We start from the raw sequence: 23,131 nt of genomic DNA on the forward strand, positions 1-23,131 counted from the left end.
ATGCAGGAGAAAAGAGAAGAGAAGGCCTGAAGTTAATGGAGTGGATTTAATTTGTGGAAACTGAGCAGGAGTAGCAGAAACATAGAAAGGGAATCAAGAGAGAATGGTGTTCTGGAAATGCAGTGAAGAAATATGCTTCTATATCAATTGCATCCAGCACTTCTGATTGGTTAAAATGAGAAATGATATTGACAATTGTCATTAGTAACACATCTTTGGTGACTTTGACAAGAACTGTTTTTATGGGTAATAAGGATGAAAGCCTTAATGAAGTATGTTCAAAAGAGAAACAAAAGCTAAGACAGCAAGTGTAGACCCTCTTTTGAAGAACTGTGCTGCAAGTGGTAGTTGAGGAGGAAGAGGCCCAGAGAGTTTTTAGTTTTTATTTATGATTTTTTTAAGTTGTGAGATTACAGAACATTGTGGATAGATAGGAATAATCTTCCAGAAGAGCGCTATCCAACAGAACTCTCTGTGAGATAGAAATATTCTATCATTCATGTCCATGCTATCCTATAGAGTAGCCACCGGTCACATGTGGTTACTGAGCACTTGAAATGTGGCTAGTATAACTGAGAAACTGAATTTTAGATTGTACTTAATTGTAGGCCATTTGAATTTAAATAATCACATGAGTTAGTGGCTAGTGAATTGGACAGCATAGCTCTAACGAGAGAAAAGTTAATGAAACAGAAGAGAGAAGGTCAGCTCTGCAGTGATAACCTTGAATAGCTAAAAGTGAAAGAAATCCCATAGATTTGAAGGGGTTGACCTTAGAAAGGGGCATAGTAGTTGCTTTACTGTAGCAGAAGGTATAGAAGTTGGTTCAGATACTGGCATATTGGTAGAGTGGTGGTGGTGGTGGGTGGATGAAATTTTTTTTCTGATTGCTTATTTTGTTAAGTAAAATAGGAAGCGAGGACTCTAGGCTGTGTGAAAAAGTACAAAAGCAGTGTTGGAGTAATAGAGAGTAGAAGAGTTTTCCAAGGAGCTCCTTGAGATTAGTGGTCACAAATTTAAAGAGACACCAGTTAGCATGGTTTTATGTTTTTCTCCATTCATATTCAGGAGACCAAGGTGCAGTTGAATTTACTTGGAATTAGGACTTTGGCGGAAAACTTAATCAAAGGAAACGGGGCAAGGGAAAGAGTAAATTGAAGGACTATGGAGGCTAAGCTGGTTAGGAGCAAAGTGAGAACATGAGGACATAAAGGACAGTGAAAGTAGAGGAACAATGGATTGTAAACACTTTTACCTTGTTAAATAAATGACTCAACATGGAGATTTTGAAGATGAAATTCTAGGTGTTTCTTGCTATCAATGGTCCAATAGTTTTTTTTTTTCTTTCTTTCTTTCTTTCTTTTTTTTAATGTAACAGTTGCAGGGGATTTTTTTTTTTTTTTTTTTTTTTTTTTTTTTTTTTTTTTTTTTTTTTTTTTTTTTTTACTTTTTTGCATTCAGTGTTTCAGGATTCCATATGGTTGTTTTCAGGAACAAAATTCACTCCAAGTGAATTTTAAAATACTGGAAAAATGGCAAATTTCCAGTTTCTACTAACTTTGTGATATGTATGCACCCTGTTTAATGCTTTGTGTTTTGAAGGACGGTTTTGCACTCTCAGAATCCTGCAGGTCAAATATTATTTATACATATTACTAAGAACTATTCACATTTTTTGTTTGGTGATAAAATTTTAATTAAATCAACATTATTTTACACAAATGCATCATTTCTTAAGGCTTATAAATCTTTGGATTGTACATAGAGCTTTGTTTACACATATGTATCTGGAGTTCAACCCTTTCATGACACATTTTTATGCAGACAATTTGCCTTATCTTCTGTTACTGAGTCATAAAAGCACACAGAATAACAGATGAGGCTCTTATGAGATAAGAAGTGGTCATTTTCTCTGTTGTATACCTGTTATATTTAAGATCAAGACCCATAGCAAAATCAACACCATAAGTTTACAATTCTGGGTTCCCAACCTGCCTTTAATAAGAAGTCCATCTTTTATCTACTGCCTCTCAAACGCTTGTTGCTTTTGAGTCAAAGCCTTTTTTGTATCTTCAAGGTTTGTGTGATGAATATGAGTTTTACATTAAAATCTAAAGTATATGGGAAAATTCACATTCCTTTCACACATTCAAATGATATTAAATTTGACCCTTACTCCCGATTCCACCAGAACTATGGGATATTTCATGTCAGTCTTTAATGGGCTCCTTGGTTTCTATCACCTAGACACTTCTAAGGTTCCAGGAAATGTGCAAAAAATCAAACAAACAAAATCACAAAAAACATTTGGAGAATGTCCCCCTGGTCTTGCTATTCCTAAAAGACCCATTTTCCAAACCCACACTGTCCATTGAATTGCAGAGCTGCATGTTGGGAGCACAGAAAGCCCAAGCATGGAACACAGATCAGGAGACCATAGCCGGGGTTCAGAAATTTTTGCCAAGTTGAAAACTCCAATCTTGGGTCTAAATTTCTTTTTTTTTTTTTTTTTTTTTTTTTTTTTTTTTTTTTTGAGACGGAGTCTCGCTCTGTCGCCCAGGCTGGAGTGCAGTGGCCGGATCTCAGCTCACTGCAAGCTCCGCCTCCCGGGTTCACGCCATTCTCCTGCCTCAGCCTCCCGAGTAGCTGGGACTACAGGCGCCCACAACCGCGCCCGGCTAATTTTTTGTATTTTTAGTAGAGACGGGGTTTCACCGTGGTCTCGATCTCCTGACCTTGTGATCCGCCCGCCTCGGCCTCCCAAAGTGCTGGGATTACAGGCGTGAGCCACCGCGCCCGGCCAACTAAATTTCCTATGTATAAAATACAACCATTTCCCCAGAATCCTGTCACCTCTCTGGGGACCTGACAGGAGAGGTCCAGGGTCCTCATTCTGAGTAGAAAGTCATACGTTTATGTATTTCTTTTCTTTTTTCTTTTATTTATTTATTTTTTTGAGATGGAGTCCCATTCTGTCGCCCAGGCTGGAGTGCAATGGTGCAATCTCAGCTCACTGCAACCTCTGCCTCCTGGGTTCAAGCAATTCCCCTGCTTCAGCCTCCTGAGTAGCTGGGATTACAGGTGTGCACCACCACTAATTTTTTTGTATTTTTAGTAGAGATGGTGTTTCACCATGTTAGTCAGGCTGGTCTCAAACTCCTGATCTCGTGATCCACCTGTCTTGGTCTCCCAAAGTGTTGGGATTACAGGTGTGAGCCACCGTGCCTGGCCTTATGTATTTCTTAGTCCTGGATAATGTACCTTCTCTTTCCTTCTCAGATCTCTTTCCTCTCAAAGATACTCTTCTCTTCATCCTTTCCACTCCAGAATTGCTGTGATAACCTTCTCAATTACTTTAGGCTTTTACAAAAAAATAAAATGCTAGTCTTTAGACATATTCTGTTTTAGACCCAATAAATTTAGAGCTCCCTAGGGAAAGACAGTACAAAGCGGACAGGGAGCACGAAATGTAAGAAAATGACTCCATAAAGTATCCTCTCCAAGCTTGGAAAGGCCATCTCCATGCTGATCTGAGCTTTGGCCCTAACCTGCCTGCTATTCAGTTAGTCATGTGCTGAAGGAGAGTAACAAATGCAGCACATCCTGAAATTCTCATGCTTAATGCTGTAATTTCCCTCGGTAGGGCAATATCTTATCTAAATAGAGCTTTGCCACTAAAACTTACTGTGGCATCCAGTTACACATGGCAGGGCTAACAATATACCCTATTGCTTGTTCCTGGAAGAAAACAATAGCAAATTCCAAAGGCCTGTTCTGGCAGGACTGCGGCAAGAATGACCTACTTCTCTAATGCCCTAGTGACCTACTAAAATTACTGAGATTCTGAGCTGTGTCATACGATCACCTACAATAACAGCTACTCAGGTGATTAAGCTCCAAAGGAGGAAGCACATTTCTGCTTCACTGAGTTGGGCCGGAATCTCCATTTAATGGTGCTTTCAGTGAAGACAAACGTGGTTCAGGGAAAAATAAACCTCCTAATTCATGGGGCTCACAACATAAGACTTATAACAAATGGAAAAAATCTTTTTGACCTTGTGAACAGACTCAGAAATGGGCTCTTGAGTTTCTCCAACTCTGTACTATATTTTTTAGATATTGGCTATATATTTTATTTTTTAAAATTTCAATAGCTTTTAGGGTACAAGTAGCTTTTGATTACATGGATGAATCACATAGTGGTAAAGTTTGAGATTTTAGTGCATTCATCACCCAAGTAGTATACATTGTACTTAAGATGTAGTTATTTTATCCCTCACCTTCCTCTAACCCTCTCTGCTCTGAGTCTCCAAAGTCCATTATATCACTCACTATGCCTTTGCAAACCCATAGCTTAGCTTCCACTTATAAGTGAGAACATATGGTATTTGGTTTTCCATTCCTGAGTATAAGCCAGTATAGTTCACACATTCATTATAATAGCAGTCTAGTGTTTTAGCTTCCTGTTTGTTAAAATAAAATTCGAAAGTAGAATAAATTGAGGTTTTTTTTTTTTTTTTTTTTTTTTTTTTTTTTTTTTTTAGACCTCAGTATTTCTGAATGATCAATGCTTGGAAGCAAGATCAAGTAATTATTTTAAAACCATTCAGGGCTGGGCACAGTGGCTCATACCTGTAATCCCAGCACTTTGGGAGGCCGAGGCAGGGGGATCACTTGAGGTCAGGAGTTCAAGACCAGCCTGGTCAACATGGGGAAACCATCTCTACTAAAAATACAAAAATTAGCCAGGCATGGTGGCGGGCACCTGTAATCCTAGCTACTTGGGAGGCTGAGGCAGGAGAATCGCTTGAGCCTGGGAGGCAGAGGTTGTACTGAGCTAACATCACTGAGCTCTGTCACTGAGTGACAGAGCAAAACTTCATCTCAAAAACAAAACAAAACAAAAAACTGTCCAAAACTTACCTCCTGAGCTTCCATAGTAAACACAGATTTATTTATTTATTTTTTGGGGAGGGCATACTTGCGCAATGTTCTAGTGGCACACTCTCTAGACAGGTAACGTCAATTCTGAGACTGATTCTGATTCTTTCTCCTCAGGAAATATTAGATGTTTTGAAAAATAATCCAAAGGTTTCAGACTGGAATATTATGTAATATCCTGTTTAGAACCTTAAAAAGGGAAAGGTATGCATAAATATTATATGGTGATAGTTTTCTCCTTCTCCTCTTTTCTCCACTCTCCCTCCTCCTTCTCCTTCTTTTCCTTCCCTTCTTTTCTCCATCCTTTCCTCCTTTCCTTTTTTTCCCTCCTCTTCTCCTTCTTTGTCTTCTTGTTCTTTCCTCTCCTCCTCCTGCTTCTCCTTCTCCTTCAGTTTATCTGTTTTCCCCAGCCTACAGGGAAATCTGCGGTTCTGTGTAGGGCATTGAAGGTGGTGAGTGGGGGCATCCTTTACTTAGAGAAAAGAGTAGGTGGAAAATGGGAACTTTGAATTAAGAAAAGAATTGCTAGCATCCTGGCTTGAAGCTACATTATTCAATATTGTGGCTTTATTTTCAGAAATAAGTGACTTGTATATGAACGTTTGACCATTCTTTCCAGTGAGCCAATATACTACTTGTATTCTCGATTATGAGCCTTACCATCTTCAATCTCAGTCATATCCATATGATAAAACTGTGCCAGGTGATAAGGATCCAGAACTGAATGGTCCATGATCCCTGCACTGAAGAAACTCATTGTCTGTAATGGCAAATAAAAATAATTTGAGCTATAATATAGAGCTAAGTGGTAATAGTTAACAATTTAATTTGAATTTTTTTTTAATCTTTCAAGCTTTTATTTAAATGCCATGATCCAGGATGGATTTTAGATCTTGTTGAAAGCAGCCACATCCATGGACTGCACATAGTCCTCAAAAGCAGTGATCTGCTCCTCCAGCATATCTGTTCCAACTTTATCATCTTCAACTACACACTGTATTTGAAGTTTCTTAATTCCATATCCCACTGGAACTAGTTTAGATGAGCCCCAGACTAAGCCATCTGCTTGAATGCTTCTGACGCACTCCTCTAATTTTGCCATATCTGTCTCATCATCCCAAGGTTTCACATCTAGTAAGATGGAAGACTTGGCAACAAGTGCAGGTTTTTTGGCTTTCTTTGATTCATATTGTGCAAGACGTTCTTCCCTCAGCTCTTTGCTTCTTCACTTTCCTCCTCATAATCAGATCCAAAGAGATCAATACCATCATCATCTTTACTATCTGTAGCTCCACTTCCTGTAGTGTCTTCCACATCGGCAGGACCATACTTGCCCAAAGCTTTCTTCACTCCTGGCAGGCTGGCCTTTTCCTTTTCGTAAGACTTGATGCGATTATACCAACGTAGGGCATGACACAAGTTGGCAGGCGGTGGGTCGGACACGGCTTCAAATACTGCCACATCTGCTTGTGATGGCACATACCTCTCGATGTAGCTCTTGTCTGCCAGGTAATCGTTGAGCACCTGGAGGCCAGTGGGGCTTTTCAGGTCTCCGAAACCCATGGTGTCAGCTGTATCCGAGAGCTGGGGAGCAGCAGAAAGAGAGCGCACAAATTGTGGGTGCCCCGCACTGAAGAGAGGAAAAAGGGTTAATTTGAATTTTTACAGAAAATTATGAAGTATGTTGTTTAAATAAGATAGTCCAAGATCATACAGCTATAGGACGTTACTCAAGGGTTGAACCGGCAGTTTATGACAAAGCACTCAATTCTGAAGAATGACAGAGGAAGAAGGACCTGGGGCCAATGACAGCTTCTGAGGGGAAATTATGTTTCTGTTTAGTCTTGAAGAATTCACAGAAGAATTCTGCATCCCTGGTAGACAAGACAGGTGAGGACATTTCATGTACAAGAAAAGGAAGGAAAGAGACTGTGAAAAAAGAGATAATTACAGCAACTCTTGATATCTAATATATCAAGTCCTCTTTCTTTGTTCTTTGTTCCATTGGGTAATTTTCTATATACATATTGATATCAACTTGTTTTAATCAGATAATTGACGAACGAAACATAATTTTTTTTTTTTTTGAAGCAGAGTCTCGCTCTGTTGCTCAGGCTGGAGTGCAGTGGCACGATCTTGGCTCACTGCAAGCTCCGCCTCCTAGGTTCACACCATTCTCCTGCCTCAGCCTCCCAAGTAGCTGGTGTTCCGGCCCCTGCCACCACGTCCGGCTAATTTTTTTTTTTGTAGTTTTAGTAGAGACGGGATTTCACCGTGTTAGCCAGGATGGTCTCCATCTCCTGACCTGGTGATCCACCTGCGTGGGCCTCCCAAAGTGCTGGGATTACAGGCGTGAGCCTACAGGCGTGAGCCACCAAGCCTGGCTGGAAACATAACTTTTAATAGCCTCAGAAATAGACTACTGTATGGGCATTTGATACGAAAGAGGTAGCATTATATAACGTGGAAAAAGGTGCTGGGACAATCGAGTATCTGTACGGGAAAAAATCAAATTGGACCCTGTCTCGGATGCTGTGGTGCCCTTCCCAGTTTTCCCCTTCAGAATGGTGACACTAATTGTTCCAGCTGCAATATTGCTAATTGACAGGTCGCAGCTGAATCACTCCTCAGGAATTGCCCTTGGCCTACAGGAGCTGCCTTGCTGAAGGCTGTATTCCCTCCCTGAAGGCATCTCACATCCAGAGACTGGCTGATATGGGGATACAAATTCTATCAATTTGAGACAAGCTGAAAGCTCCTACAGGACCTGCTGGGGCCTCTGCTGCATATGCTTCACCATTCAAGTTTCTCCTCTGCCCAAATCTGCCCTCCTCACCTTTTTTCAGGTATCGTTCCCATGCTCATGCTTCAATAAACCACATGTTTACAAATCACCATCTCAGAGATCCTCCCAGGGAGGTTTACCTAAGACCCCTAACTTACACCATACCCCACAATCAGCGCCAGGTAAATTAAAACTAAAGTACAGAAAGATGGAAATAATTTGCACAAGGTTACACATCTGAACAAGAATAGACCTGAGATTTAAACCTGAGAAGTCTGGCTCTAGAGTCTCTGCTCTTAATCCCTAATGGCAAAGAAAATAAACCACTTATGACTGCGTGGAGTATCATGGATGAATTACACAAACATACTGTGGAGCAAATGAAGCAAGGCACAAAAAATACAAAAAGTATGATTTCACTTATGTGAAGCACAAAACCAGGCAACATAAGTTGGATTGTTTAGAAATGCACACACAGAAAGTAAAGGTATAAAGAAAGGCAAAGGAATGACTATGGAAAAAATCAGCAGGTGATTACTCAAAGGAAACAGGAAGAGGTGAAATAGGGAAGAGGGTTTTGAGAATGTTGGTAATGTGTTATTTCTTTATCTGAGTGGTTGTTACACATATGAACATTTACCATTTATATGTGTTTCACGTTTATAATAATGGTTTTAAACTATAGCTATGTGTTCTTTTCTTTTCTTTCTTTCTTTTTTTTTTTTTTGAGGCAGAGACTCATTCTTGTTGCCCAGGCTGGAGTTTAATGGAGTGATCTCTGCTCATTGCAACCTCCACCTCCTGAGTTCAAGCGATTCTCCTGCCTCAGCCTTCCAAGTAGCTGGGATTTACCGGCATGTGCCACCATGTCCGGTTAATTTTTGTGTTTTTAGTAGACGAGGTTTCACCATGTTGAACAGGCTGGTCTTGAACTCTTGACCTCAGATGATCCACCCTCCTCGGCCTCCCAAAATGCTGAGATTACAGGTGTGAGCCACAGCACCCACAGAATTGTCTGGAAATTGAAATATTTCCAAAGTCACTTCGTGGAGCATTATTTAGGGCTAAACAGAACATGAGAATCTCAGTTTTCCTCAAAGTTCTTTGTAGAATAATCTTAGTTATATTTCCAAAATTATATTTGATACTGGTTAATAAAGGTAAATGCTGCTATCTGAACTCACTTATAAATATCTAAACTTGCATTTGGTACTAAAATGTTGACAGGCACAAGTTTCTAGTGGAAAGCACATCGGACTATGAGTTAGGAGATGTGAGTTCCAGTCCTAGTTTTGAGTGCATAGCTGTGGAATGGAGGTCAAGTCATTTGATTTCCCCAGACTTTTGTTACAACTGTAAATTAAGGTGGTTGGAAGGTAACTTCAAAGATCCCTTCTATAATTCTATTCCTTTGAAAGTATTCTAGAGTCTAAATTTGTGTTTCTTGTGACATAGAAGAATGTTTAGATTATGCACAGATGGTTCACTTAGAAGTTTATTTGGGACAAGCAGCCAGCACTTTTCTGGAAAAAATTGTCCCTATTTCCAGAGAAATTTCAGGGATATTGCTCAATTGTCAACAGAAGCAAGGGAAACCCAAGCATCTTATAATTTTTGTCTTTAAGGCTTCTGCAAAATTTTATGGTGAAGGCTGAAGAGAAAAGACACTTAGCATATCTTTCACAGGGTTCTCTACTGCAGTCTCACCTCTCACCATGGATTTCTTTATTCCGTTTTTAAAAAAAATTGTAAGATATGTCACATTCACCAAAAAAGTGAAAAGAACACATATCTGGCTGGGTGCAGAAGCCTTCACGAGTTGTCTGGTTATGAGCAAGCAACTCTGAAGTCCTGGTGGTCCAGAGAGGTGTTGCTTCTGATCTCTTTCACTATGGAGCCATAGAGAGCTGAACTTCCCATCTCCCAGTAGAGCTTTGAGGCACACGTTTTAATGTGCCTGCTTTCTCTGCTGCATGGCGTTAGGCATCTCGGAGGCAACATTCTGAAACAAAACTCATCAGTGCAGGATGAGCCTTTAAAATTCTTTCTTTTTCTTCCTGAAATTGAGTTTATACAGCATGGAATGATAAGGGAAACAGACACTCTTGTAACATAATCACACATGATATGGCCACAGATCTGAGTAGTATGAAAGATCTGATTACCTTGCAGGTACTACTTACCTCCAAGAAAGCTCCCTCTCATTCTTTGCTCCTATGTCATTTGGCAGGCAAAGAGTTAGGGATAAAGGGCTGATACTGGGGTTAAAAGGAGGGAACCACTAGAAGTCCTGAGCAAAGGGGACTTCTGGTAGAAGAAAACAGTAGGATGAGGGATATGAGGTTCCTTAACCAACTTTAAGGAGATGACCAACTGAGTGAACCGAAAGTCAACAACTGTGACATTGCAGTAGTATGAGAAATGTGTGCCCAAGGCAGTGACTAGGGTTCAGACACCATTCTGGACTCCCAAGTCATTCCCATCTTATATTTTTGTAATTATTTCCAGATATTTGTCAGACTAAGATTTAGGCCATGTGGTACAAGGATTGATCTGTTTCCTGTCATCCTCAATGGGAACACAGTTCTGGAGGCTCCACATATATTCAGTTTACCAACTCTACAAGCACATGTTATGCATCATATATCTGAATAGGGCTCTGAGAGCCACAGATAACACAATTCTTTCTATCAAGGAGCTCACAGTGTAGCCGAGGAGGCAACAGGCTATCTGACAAGGAGAGTGCCAAGCCCTTCTCAGGCTCTGGGATGGGTCTCAGGGATAGCCCCTGTGTTAAAGAGTGTACCTATGAGTTAAAATACATAATCATGAAAGAGAAAAATCAAATGGAGTGTTAGACTTGGAGTAAGAGATTTGGAAAAAAATTCTAGGAGAAATAGTTGAAGAGTTGAAGTTGAAAACAAGTAGTTATTTTTACTTTGAATTTAATTATCTTTCTGAAAAAAAAAAGTTTTCTTTCAATTTATATTTTTTTCTTCTCACAGCTTTTACATTGTTGTGCTTTGAATCCAGTTAAGTGCATAAGGAGTTGGGGAAGGACGTTTGGGGAAGGGGCTGGAGTACAGTTTTAAAGGTTAAGACTTCCAGATGGGACATGTAAGCATACATATATAAGCATTTATTTCTTTCAAATATGATTTCTTGGGCAATTAATGGAATAACACTTGAATTAAAGTCATTTTATGATAACATAGAGCAATGGAGCATGACTAGGAAAAACGAAGAATCATACTCTTTCCTATCTTGATGCTTGAATGGATTCTTGAAAAACTGTAAGAAGAGGTAAACTCATCATTTAATGGTTTAGAAACCTAGCCAACTCTGCAGGCGTTTATCAAGACATTTCAGTTGTTTGGTTTTATGAAAGTCTTTGTTTCCATTATTATTGCAAAGAATAAACTTTTATTTGTTCACTGAAGAGTTTCTAAAGTGTTGGAATTTTAGCAGCAGGAAATTCATTTCCCAACTTGCACTTACCACGTAAGAGGCATCAAATTGCTCATGAATTAGTAGGCTAAAAGCCCTTATTGTTTCCTGGTGGGACACTTTCACAGCGCTGGAGAAAACTGAATACCAAATGTTGTTCATCATGCGTCTTGGGACATGTTACTGAGGGTCTGAGATTTACATAGAATTTATAGGAGGCAATGCCACTGAGTTAAGTAGGGAGCAATCTAGATCCTAGAACAATGCTGTGGAGTCAGAAGGCTGTGTCAACAGTGTCTACTGTGCTGAACCTTTAGCTACTACTTCTTTCTCACATGCACTGAGTCGGAAAATGCTGTTTCATGGGCTGTAGCTACTTGTCAGGTCACTGACTCAACAAACTGAAATATTAGCCAAGGAAAATGTTGTGCAATTCCAGTTGCTCACTCATAGCACAATCTGTAGCCTCAGATTTGCCAGTCTTAGTCCACTAAGAGGAGCCAACATGAGGTAAAAGGAGAAACAGTCTGACCTTAGCTATAAAGGACAAGAGGATGCCAGCACGCTAGGGTCATGCATGCTCTTTTCCTCTTTCATTGAATTGGTGGGCCCATGACTAATTTATGCAAATATGACATGGAAAATAATTTCTTGAAGAGAGCTCCTTTGTGCCAAATGTTCCCTGGTTTTCTTTTGGCCTGGCCTATGGATGATATTCACTTATTTTAGGGTCAGGCTTCCAATTTTCCTGCAAGACAGGGCCAAGAAATGTTTATTTCACAAAGAGGCCAAGGTCTGAGATGCAAGACTACGACTGAGTGAGGCCCCAGAGCAGGATGACAATAGAAGATGGTTTCACTGGCATTCCATTCCTTTCTCCTCCCCACCCCCAATCTCAGAGTGGCCATGGTTCACTGAAGGAATAGTAATTGTCATCTAAACCTGGGAACAGTGGTGCTTGGTACTTGAAGGATGAGTCATTTAAACTTATTCACGTTCCCACTGGAAAAACTCTCTTCTCTCAACTCACAGGATATGAATACCAACTCCCTAAGGTCATTAAGATATAAGAAGGAACTTTCATTATAATAAAATCAAGTATCTAGAAAAATTATTCTGCAATAGGAGAATGATAGTCCCTTGGTTCTACAGGAGCTCACTGTTGTTCAACAAGTGTTTCCAGGCATCACTTACAGTCCCTCTGAGTTCTACCTGAAATGAGGTCTGAACATACTGCTCCTCCACCTGCTCTGTCCTGTACTGGGTGGCTCTATTTTTTTTCCCTAGATTTCATTCATTTTCTTTTTCTCCATCTAGTTAGCTCTGTTGGAAGAATATGTTTGTCCTAGAGTTTGTTCTCATTGGACTGCTTGGTGAAGGTGGTTCTTTTAACACAAACTATGGTTCTAGAAATGAAGCATTAAAAGATCGAGTATTTATTCCACATGGGCTAGACATCCCTTTCCATATCTTGAACTTCTATAGCATTCTGTATACAAGTAGAAATTCACAGTAACTAGCTCTGGGTCCACTTTTATTGCTCCCAATCCATGTCTACTGGAAACACTGAGTTCTGAGCAATAACTAATGTCTGCATGCCCTGGTGAATGAATTATCCTAAGTGAAGGTGTAGAGAAATAGCACTTCACAAAGCGGAAGGGACCTAAAAAATAAACCTGCCCCATCTCTCTCAATTTCCTGATGAACAAAGAGATATTCAGAGAAGTTACTCATTCACAGTTGCTTGTTGGTGGTAGCCAAGTGCCTGATATCCACTTCTAAGGAACTGTTAGTTACACTATGATGTCTATTGTGTTAATATTATGAAAAGGGCTGCAATAAAATGTATTCACTTCAACAAATAGTTATTGATTCTCCCCTATGTACAACTACAGTTTATGATATGCTGGTCACAGACCTCAGTGCTCGGGATACCAACAGTCATTGCTCTCCTGGAGTTCACATTTAACTGAAGGATAGATTACAAGAAAAACACGATTTGTATTATAGTTATGACCTTTAGTTGTCACACTATGCAATGAGATAATTTGCACTGGAAATGGCTGGCTGCGTGTTGCTCTACAAGTGTAGTGAGCATGTTATCTTCTGTCTTCTGTGGCATTCCGAATTTAAAACACTCTGCTTTATGAGTGCATGCTTTGGGCCAGGTATCCTGTTTTCTGGTTCCGAAGATGTGGTCACAGTAATCATGGCACGTGGCAGGGTAGGCTGTTTAGAAGGCATGCTAAAAAGGCATGCAACAAGCAACTGGAGGAAACGGGAGAGAATGTAAAAGAAGAAAGTTATCCAAAACCAATTGGGAAAATTTGTTTTACAGTATTTTAGATTATATATATATATTTTTTGCTAAGGAGTTATAGTAAATCAGAGTGTTCTGTAAATATTTTTTGTATAAAAATTAATTACCTCATGAAATAGAAAATAAAGGAGTTGAGGGGAGCACTGAAGAGACTTCAGCAATGTGACCACTGGAAGGCGGCTTCTCTGTGGAAAGGCCTCGCCGTAACCCTGGTGAAATAACCCCTTAGACCATCTGCCTTTTTTACTTTTGATTTCAAGCTTTTTTTTTTTTAAAAAAAACCCAACATTCTACTAACTGGATTACAGCCTAGAACACTGGCATTCTGAAGGTTTTAAATAAAATATTACTAATGCCACTACATATAAACCAAATTGTCTGAATTTTTCTAGGCAGCAACTGTGTCTATAATAGTGACTTGATGATTTAGACAAAAGTAATCCGTCAAAGAAAAGTTATCCATGTATTCCACATATGCCGTGCTAAATATTCTTTCCTCCACAGACAAGACCTAGTCCTTGCCCTAGAGTAGCTTATATCCAGACAGAGAAACAACATGAGATATTTACTCCCGGTCAGATATTCTTAGTAGCAAATCAGACTAAAGGCCACATAAGTCCAGAACCTTAGTTTCCAACGACATAAATCCAGAAAATTTGTACACTCTAACTCATTACACTGATGCAAATGATTATAATATGTATTAGATGTATAGATTACAGACTTTTGAGAAGTCACAATCAGGATCCTATTTGAGTTAAGTAGAATATCTGTTTAAAACATCTATATTGAGTACCTACTATGTGGCATATAGTAGATGCTCAGGAGAGATGTTTGCTTGCTATTTACTTTGATAGATCCCATGAGGGCTCACATTTCATGATGCTTTACAGCCGGGGTTCCATCCCCGGGCCTGGACCAGTCTGTGACCTATTAGGAAACAGGACGCACAGCAGGAGGTGAGTGGCGGGTGAGCAAGAAAAGATTCATCTGTGTTACAGCTGCTCCCCATTGCTTGCACTACCATCTGAGCTCCACCTTTTGTCAGATCAGCTGTGGCATTAGATTCTCATAGGAGCACAAATCCTCTTGTGAACTGTGCATGGGAGGGATCTCGGTTGCACGCTCCTTATTAGAATCTGACACCTGATGATCCGTTACTGTCTCCCATCACCTGCAGATGGGACTATCTAGTTGCAGGAAAACAAGCTCAGGGCATCTACTGACTCTGCATCATGGTGAGTTGTATAATTATTATCTCATTATATATTACAATGTAGTAATAATAGAAATAAAATGCACAATAAGTGTAATGTGCTTGAATCACCCCTAAACTGTCTCCCCACTCCTTGTCTGTGGAAAAATTGTCTTCCATGAAACTGGTCCCTGGTGCCAGAATGGTTGGGGACCTCTGCTTTATCGCACTCAAGATAAACAAAGTGCCTGCAGCCAAGGATGTGAGTCATCAGAACTAGCTGGAAGAACCACTTTGAGAAAGAAACTACTAGCACAGGAAAGCAAAAACAACTTCCTCTTGCAATCTTACCTGAAGAATTTCTGTTGGAATTTTCTTTTCCATTTCTTTCTCTTTTTTATTTTCTTTATAAAATTTTAAAGTCCGTTTCACAACTTGCATATAAAGAACGTCTATTAGAGGTGCTCCACTTGGCATTTATAGGGAAGCCAGGCAGTCCTTGTTCTTAGGATAAACACACTTTATAGTGAATTTTCTTTATCCAGCCCAGCAGGCTGGCTCTTTCCTTGGGAATAATGTCGGGTATGTGATTGTTCCATCTTCAGATCCTGTATCAACCTGAACATGCTCTTCCACCTTGCAGCTTTCAAAACCAAAGACATGGCTCCCAAACTAGCTACTTTCCAAATCTATTTTAATAAAGGTGCTTCAGGAAGCCGATGATACCAATCCACAAAACAATTTCACAGGGAGAACTGGGTCCGTTGTCTCAGCTTTGTATCTTAGCAGCTTTGCAAAAGATCATTTCCCAGAGCCTAAGTTTCCAATGACATAAATGCAAACAATTTGTAAAATCTAACTCATTACACTGATGTGGATGATTATAATATGCATATTGATCTCTATATTCCTGACTTTTGAGATTATAATAAAGCAAATGTTACAAAGAAGGTGAAAATGCAAATATATATTAAGAATCTGCTCTAAGCTAGGCATGTGCTGGCTTTATATGTGGTTCTATTTATTTGATTTTAATACAGTTTTATAAGAAGAGAGTATTAGTTATATTTGATAGGTAAATAATGAGGACTCAGTTATTTAGAGTCACGCAGGCAGAAAGCAGAGGGATTGGGATTCTACTTATAAACCATTTGACTTTATACCTATGCTGTTTCAACTGGACTAGGTGGCTGCTGCCAACAATAAATCACACCATCAGAGAATCTCCTAGGTAACTGTCTCACTAAAATGCAATTTCTCTGAACAAAGAAATGACAATTTTTGGTCAGGAGAGACATTCTGAAACTATATAAAATTATACAAGGATCACTTACCTTCTTAACAAATATTGTTCTGCCTGTGATCCTTTTAGAAAATAGAAAGCAACAATAGAAAACTCCAGTGGAGATTTAAGAATTTAGTTCAGAACATGACATTCCTTTAGATTATAGTTGAGCAAAAATTGGTGGATTATTTATTTAAGAAAAAGATTAAATCTCTGACAACTTACATAATAAAAACTACCATACATATTGATATTTCATTTAATAAATATCAATACATATTGATATTTAATTGATTCATTGAAAAAATAGAGAGATTGGGCAAGGTTGCTAAAGATCAGGTTCACTCTGACGAAGGTCTGGTCTCTCTGATTTACACCATTGCTTAAGTTATTCCAAAATATGCAGCCTCTTTTTAAGGTAAATAACTATGAGACCAGTGTGAGAACATTGTGTTTTCTTTCCAGGATGCTGAATTGAATTGACGTCTTTGTAAAAAGGGAAATGAGTTCTCTGGCTGGGTTTGGGGAACAAACCTCAGACTATCAAGAGTTCTTGAATTTTAATTTTAATTGTGACCAGTGCCCTGAGCAATTGGTTTCTTCTAGGCCTGGGATCACAAAACAGTGTTGTATAAAATGGAAAGTGCAATGCTTTTTAGGTAAAATAACTTTTCCCTTCCTCTCTTCCTCCCTTCCTCCCTTTCTCCCTCCCTCCCTCCCTCCCTTCCTCCCTTCCTCCCTCCCTTCCTTCCTTCTTTCCTCCCTTCCTCCCTTCCTCCCTCCCTCCCTTCCTCCCTTCCTTCTTTCCTCCCTTCCTCCCTTCCTCCCTTCCTCCCTCCCTTCCTTCCTTCCTTCCTTCCTTCCTTCCTTCCTTCCTTCCTTCCTTCCTTCCCCCCCATTTTTTTGGCAGGGGGCTAGTATGTAAGACTATATATATCAGATAACTCTTTGGACTACATTTTAAAATTTTCATCTGATAATTTACTTCTGTTTCTGTGTGGTAAGAATGAGAGCTCTCAATTATTTAGCACTAATTGTGTGCCAGGTTCCATCTGAAGGCTTGACAAGAGTTAACTTAATTATTTGCCATATTTTGAGGTAGATACTACTGGCACTATTTTTTAGACTGAGAAAGGAGATGTAGAAAGGATAAGATGTTGTCCAAACCCACACTGACAGTAAGTTTTGGAAATGAGTCTTTAATCCAGCAATATCCAACTTTAGAGTGTGTTCTTAAGCACTACTCTGTAAGTTTTAAGCAGCTCCTTTATGATGTCATTGAACCGGGTTTTCCAATCACATTACACATGTGGAGATTAAGACCCATAGTAACAATGACAACACTTTCATAACAGTTCATCTGTGTTAACACACAAATCCTCAAAGCAACGCTCCAAGTAAGTGCTCTTTTTATCTCAGTTTTATGGATTAGTAACTGAATGCAGAGAGGTTAAGCAACTTGTCCAAGATCACATAGGAGTAGGTAGTAGAATTGGGATTTAAATCCCAGGAATTGGGTGTGCTGTGGGAGCGTGTAATCTTAACTACTTGGGAGGCTGAGGTGGGAAAATCGCTTGAGCCCAGGAGGCAGTGCTGGGATTACAGGTGTGAGCCACTGCATTGACCTCATATAAGGAGGAAGATTTTGCAAACACTGATGAAACCTCTAACAACATACTCTGCAGTTTATAGATCGTTCCTACCTAGAATTTAATTTTCATATATATACTGTTTCTTCAAAGCATTAAGAATGTGCAAACAAGACTTCCTGGAAAAGTAAGGCATGTGGCATGCACAGTCGTGAGCTTCATGCCAGGAGGGCAAGGAACACAATCACCTGGGCCCATGAGAAAGGAACTCTGATCCTTCCCTGTCCTTTCCCAGAGCAGGGATCCTATCATTTCTAAGAGAAGGGCCATTGGCAGCCTCTAGTTCTCAGAACTGTTTGTCTGCTAATGAAAATGAACACACTTGATTTTGTACAGGTTAGTGTGCGATATCTATTATTTCCCCAGTGAGATATCATGTTGGCAGTCGGATATATTCAAGTCTTGAGTCAGTTGATACCGAGTAGATAGATAGATAGATAGATACATAAATACATACATACATAGAAAATATTAACAGCAAAACGATGCTGATGGCTCAGGATGTGTGTTGAGACAGACAGAACTGGGTTCTGTCATTCAAGCTGTTATTCACACCCAGTGTCACCTAAGCCAAGGTTTGAGCTGCAGTTACTTCAACTGTGAAATGAGGTTTCCTTCAACAGATATATATTGAATGCCTACAATGTTCCAAGGACTGTTCTAGGTACTGCATAGAGCAGTGAAAAAAAAAAAACCTGACAAAAATCTTCACCCTTCTTAAGTTTATATTCTAGTGTATGTGTAGGAAGCAGGAGGGGAACAGGGAAAGTCAGTTACTAAATTGGTGAAAGGGGAAAATATATAGTATGTCAAATGCTTACAAGTATTAAAGAATAAAATAATGCAGAGAAGGTGAAAGGAAGTATCTGCTGCAGGAAGAGATGAAGAGCTGAAGATGGTGAGAGTTAGAATTATAAATAGGGCAGTCAAAAATTGTTCACTGAGGAGCAAAAATTCTAAGGCAGGACAGGAGGGCAGCTGTCTGAGAGAAGACCATTTCAGTAGAGGGAAACAGTCTTCAGCAGAGGGAAGAGCTAGTGCAAAGACTCAATGCCTTGTGGTATAAAGGGAAAAAAAAATCAGTGTGGCTGAAACAGACTGAATGGAAATCAAGAGGGCACGGAAACTGCAGAGGGGTTGAGGATGTCACTGCAGTTTTAGGCTGAGCGACTGGAAAGATGGAGCTACTGTTTACTGAAATGGAAAACTCTTTGGGAGGAGTATATAATTTTGGACAAGTTAAGTTTGAGATTTCTATTGCTGCCCAAGCTAATTGTCAAGGAGCCATTTGGATAGTCATATCTGCAGTCAGCAAAGGAGACCAGGCTGTAAGTATACATGTGCAAATTGTCAGGTTTTGAGGATATTTATAGCCACAAAAGTGGGGATAGGTAGAGAAGGAAAGAGGTCTCAGTTTCAAGGGATTGGAGTTGGCTACTGTTAAGAAACCTAGGAGGAACCGGCAACAGAATGACAGAGAAACCAGCAACAGGATGGTAAAGAAAATTCAAGAATGTGTGGCATCGGGGAAGCCAAAGGAAGAGGAAGAGAAAGTAAGCTTCTGCGTGAAATGTTGTAGATAAGCTACTTTCTTCACAGCATTACAGCATGAGTTAAATAAAATGTTATTTGTACAAAACAGCATAATATCTGGCACAGCACTGCAGGTAAAGCTTGTTTTCCTTTTCTACAATGAAGTTTTAAATGAATATTTAAAAATGTATTTTGAACTTCTCAAAGCAAAACGTAATACCATTTATAATTTCATAAAGACATTTTATCTGCTAATATCAGGACATCATTTTCTCGAACACAATGAAACTTTTTAAATGTGAGAAAATAAAATATTTCTTAGAGATATTTCATAAAAGCTTAAGATAGACTCTTTTTGCCTCATAAAATTTATGCATAATTTCATATAAGGTAATAATGAGAAAATCAGATCCAATATAAAGAATTTTGTTTCATAATCAAATTTTTAGAAATAAGTCATCTTACATATTAAAGAATAGCTAGAAGGAGAGAGCAATGAATTTTATGTATAAAATTTATGTATAATAATTTTTCCTTATAAAATTTATGCATAATTTTATAAAAGGTAATAATGAGAAAATCAGATCTAATATATAGAATTTTGTTGCATAATCAAATTTTTAGAAATAAATCATCTTATATATTAAAAGATAGCTAGAGGGAGAGAGGGATGATGAAAGAAGAAGAAGAAGACATTTTTTATACTTTGTGTGACACGCTCTGCAGGGAGCTTTATGTGTGGATCTCTTTTAGTCTGCACATTAACCCTACAAGTTGGAAATGGCTCTTCTCAAACACTGGAGGTAGAGCAGCCCCAATGTACCTGCTACTGTGATGCCTTCCATGTGAGTATTTTCTCCAAATGCTAATTTGGAGAAAACAATTAATATGAGGTGAGACGCTGTATTACTTATTTGCCCTGAATAATGAAAATAACCCCAGGCTGGAGATAGGAATTTGTCCCAAACAATGTCTTCAGCCACCCCTCCAAACAAAGTTTGAAAAGGATGTGAATAAGTAAATGCAGAATCAGAATTTTCTCTCTCTTCTGGCCTAAGTTCTTCATTTCTTAGTTGAAGATAACCAAGGTCAAATCACATAATCAAATGACAGAAAATGATTCCAGAGACACAACCAGGCATATCAGATCTATCTCTTCTTGACTTGTGATGTCCACACACAACACCTATGAACAGGTGCGCTCAGCCTACTAAGAAATGCACTCATCATGTGTCATCTACAGATTTTCTCAAGACTAGAACATTTGTGAGCAATGGTCCCAAGGCTTTCCCTGTGGAGTTGAATACACAGATTGAACATAGACATTTTGTATAATCCTAGTGACTTGTGGATACAGTTTCCATAGAGCACTAGGTTCTCCAAGGCCACAGTCACTAAGTGGGGTTCCATGGCAGGTGTAAAATCTCATTGGGTGATTGTGTCATGCTGTGCTTACAGCACTATGTTGGTGGAAAAGAGAGGAAAACCTATTACTGAAATCTGTGCTATTTTACATGATATTTTAATTAGTTATTTTTAGAACATCTTTCCTTCTAGAATGCAAAACTCTCTGAGGGGCTGAGAATATGTCTACTGCTACCAAAATTGTAACCCCCATCATCTAGTATAGAGTTGGTATACAATAAACATTTGCTGCGTGAATGTATTCTGCTTCATTCCAGAGGCCTACCAATTCTCAATTTCACTGTAGGCTGAAGAGCTGCTCACATAGAATACTTTTAGTGCCTTTCATTTTCACCAGTTTAGATCAATGGACAGAGAGATGCTGAATTACTGCTCTAGAAATATAGGTCCACATGCCTTGAACTTCAGAATATTAAATTAGAGGTGAATGTTGAGTCTACTAAACTGTATAGTCTGTAAAGGCAGGAACTGTATTTATCTCACTCATATTTAATCCCAAGAGTCTTCATAGTACCTGGCCCATATCCATTGTTCAATAATTGGTTTTTTAAATACCTAATTTATTAAACAAGGTGTTTGATTGAACAGCAATGACAAAAGTGAGCTTACTCAGTCTTAAGTGCTAGCAGTAAAAACAGTCACGAGGGGCTTGCAATGAGCTCCACTGGGGGGAATTTTTCTTCTTCACATTTTTGTACAATGAATGGACTCATAGGACACAGCAGACACCCAAGAAATATTATTTTAAAGTATATTATACTCAAAGAAAACCAGGAGTGTCAAAAGACTCTTAATTAATAGAAAACTGCTGAGTCAATAGGATAGCTAATGTAAATAAATTGTGTTCAGAATTTGATTTTCTAAAATTAAAAAAAAAAAATTAGTGCTATCTTGAGTATACCAGATGTTTTAAGAATGGATTTGTGAAACTACAGCCATTTAAATAATATCTTGAAATTTTCAAATATCAAATCTTTCTTGAATTATGTTCTACACAGTGATTAATCAAAAACTAAATTAGATATTAATTCTCATTGTAGAAAGTAAGTAGTCTTATAATATATTTGTAAAATTAACATTTTAACCTTCAATTATGTCTATTTGGATAGAAACAAAGTTAGAGCTGATAGTGACCCTACTGAGGTCTGATAGGGTCTCTTAATGTTGAAGAAGCAGTAAAATCAGTAATAGCTTTCATTCCCCCCCAGGAACTGTATATGGTTATACTTTGTTATACCAGTGGCTTCTTAGACTTGTGAACCCCTTATGGATAAAATCCCAGTAAGAACAGAATAATAGCCCATAAATCAAGCTGTGTCTCCTATTTAACTACATAAAGATACAACTATTTTATATATACACACACACACATATATATACACACACACATGCACACACACATACATACATACATATATATGTATTTTTTTTTTTCAGAGACATCTGGCTCCATTGCTCAGACTGGAACTTTCATGTTTTTTTAAGCTCATAAGGGAATAATTCTTAGTTGCTGGATGGAGCTCAAGAAGGGTCAGTGAAGAACTGCAAAGTGGCCAAAATGCCAGGCTGAGCTGCTCTTCAGTTTGGATGCTTGCAACAAAAATGAAACAAAACGAAAAAAACAAGCAAAAAAAATCACTTTTTGTTCTGCGAAACTTTACTTTTGGAAACTTACCAACTTGTAACATAAGGGAATTAAATGAAGATAACAATCAAGTGAAATAACTGGCATAGCACTTGGTTCTAATAGGCTTCTATAAATGCTGCTTCCCACCACTCCTCTCTCTTCCACCTGTTTCACCTTTTGAGAACCCTGAATCATGACTTCCAGCTACATTATGCCTGGACATCATGACTGTTCAGCTTACTGAAGGGAATGCCTTCTGATGATTGACACTTACTATCTCTTTCTTACTCCTCTCCCTATCCCCTTGTCTTATTCCCTTACTACTCTCAACCAGGAAGCTGGAGTAGCTGAAAGTAGATTTCTTCCACATGAAAATGCCTAGGTCACTAGGCACATAAGAGGTGCTAAGTAATTGATAAATAAATAAGGAGAGAGAGAGAGAGAGAGAGAGAAAGAGAGAGAGAGAGAAAGGAAGGAAGGACAAAACCTAAGATAGTATAAGCCATTACTAACCTGTGATGTTAGATCTAAGACGTCAGAGAGGAGCTGGAGTGCGGTGATTCCACCACTGTGATGCCTTGTAGTGGTCACAGTGCAAGTGCTGGGTATAGATGTCATCTAAACTGGAGGTATAAGACCTATGTCATGTGAGAACAAGTCTGTTTGATATCAGGCTTCACCTGGTCAAGCCCCAGCATTGACCATTATTCCAAAGAAATAAAAAATACTACTCTGCGAGATCAGGCTCAAAGGACAGGACTTGAGTTTAAAATACACTTCTGAAAAGACTCAAAATCAAAGATCATGAAGTTGTGGCTAACCTGGAAAGAATGCTTATGGATTTGCTTTTTAGTTCTCAGAAAATGAGATGAGCAGGGCATCAGCTGAAGTTGAGAATGATTAAATGTAGACACACCTAAGGAG

The 23,131-nt window shown here is 38.9% G+C and overlaps 1 protein-coding gene across 1 annotated transcript; it reads right to left on the reverse strand.

Moving 5' to 3' along the window:
• Nucleotides 1–5,774: 5,774 nt before the first annotated feature.
• Nucleotides 5,775–6,584, reverse strand: LOC126954908 (elongation factor 1-beta-like). The gene is given in 2 exon segments (XM_050790958.1): nucleotides 5,775–6,156; nucleotides 6,159–6,584. Coding segments are annotated over 2 exon segments (675 nt in total). The 5' UTR covers nucleotides 6,505–6,584; the 3' UTR covers nucleotides 5,775–5,827.
• Between the last annotated feature and the right edge of the window lie 16,547 nt (nucleotides 6,585–23,131).

This window comes from Macaca thibetana, chromosome 5 (genome assembly GCF_024542745.1).
Source record: "Macaca thibetana thibetana isolate TM-01 chromosome 5, ASM2454274v1, whole genome shotgun sequence".
Lineage (NCBI taxonomy): Eukaryota > Metazoa > Chordata > Mammalia > Primates > Cercopithecidae > Macaca > Macaca thibetana.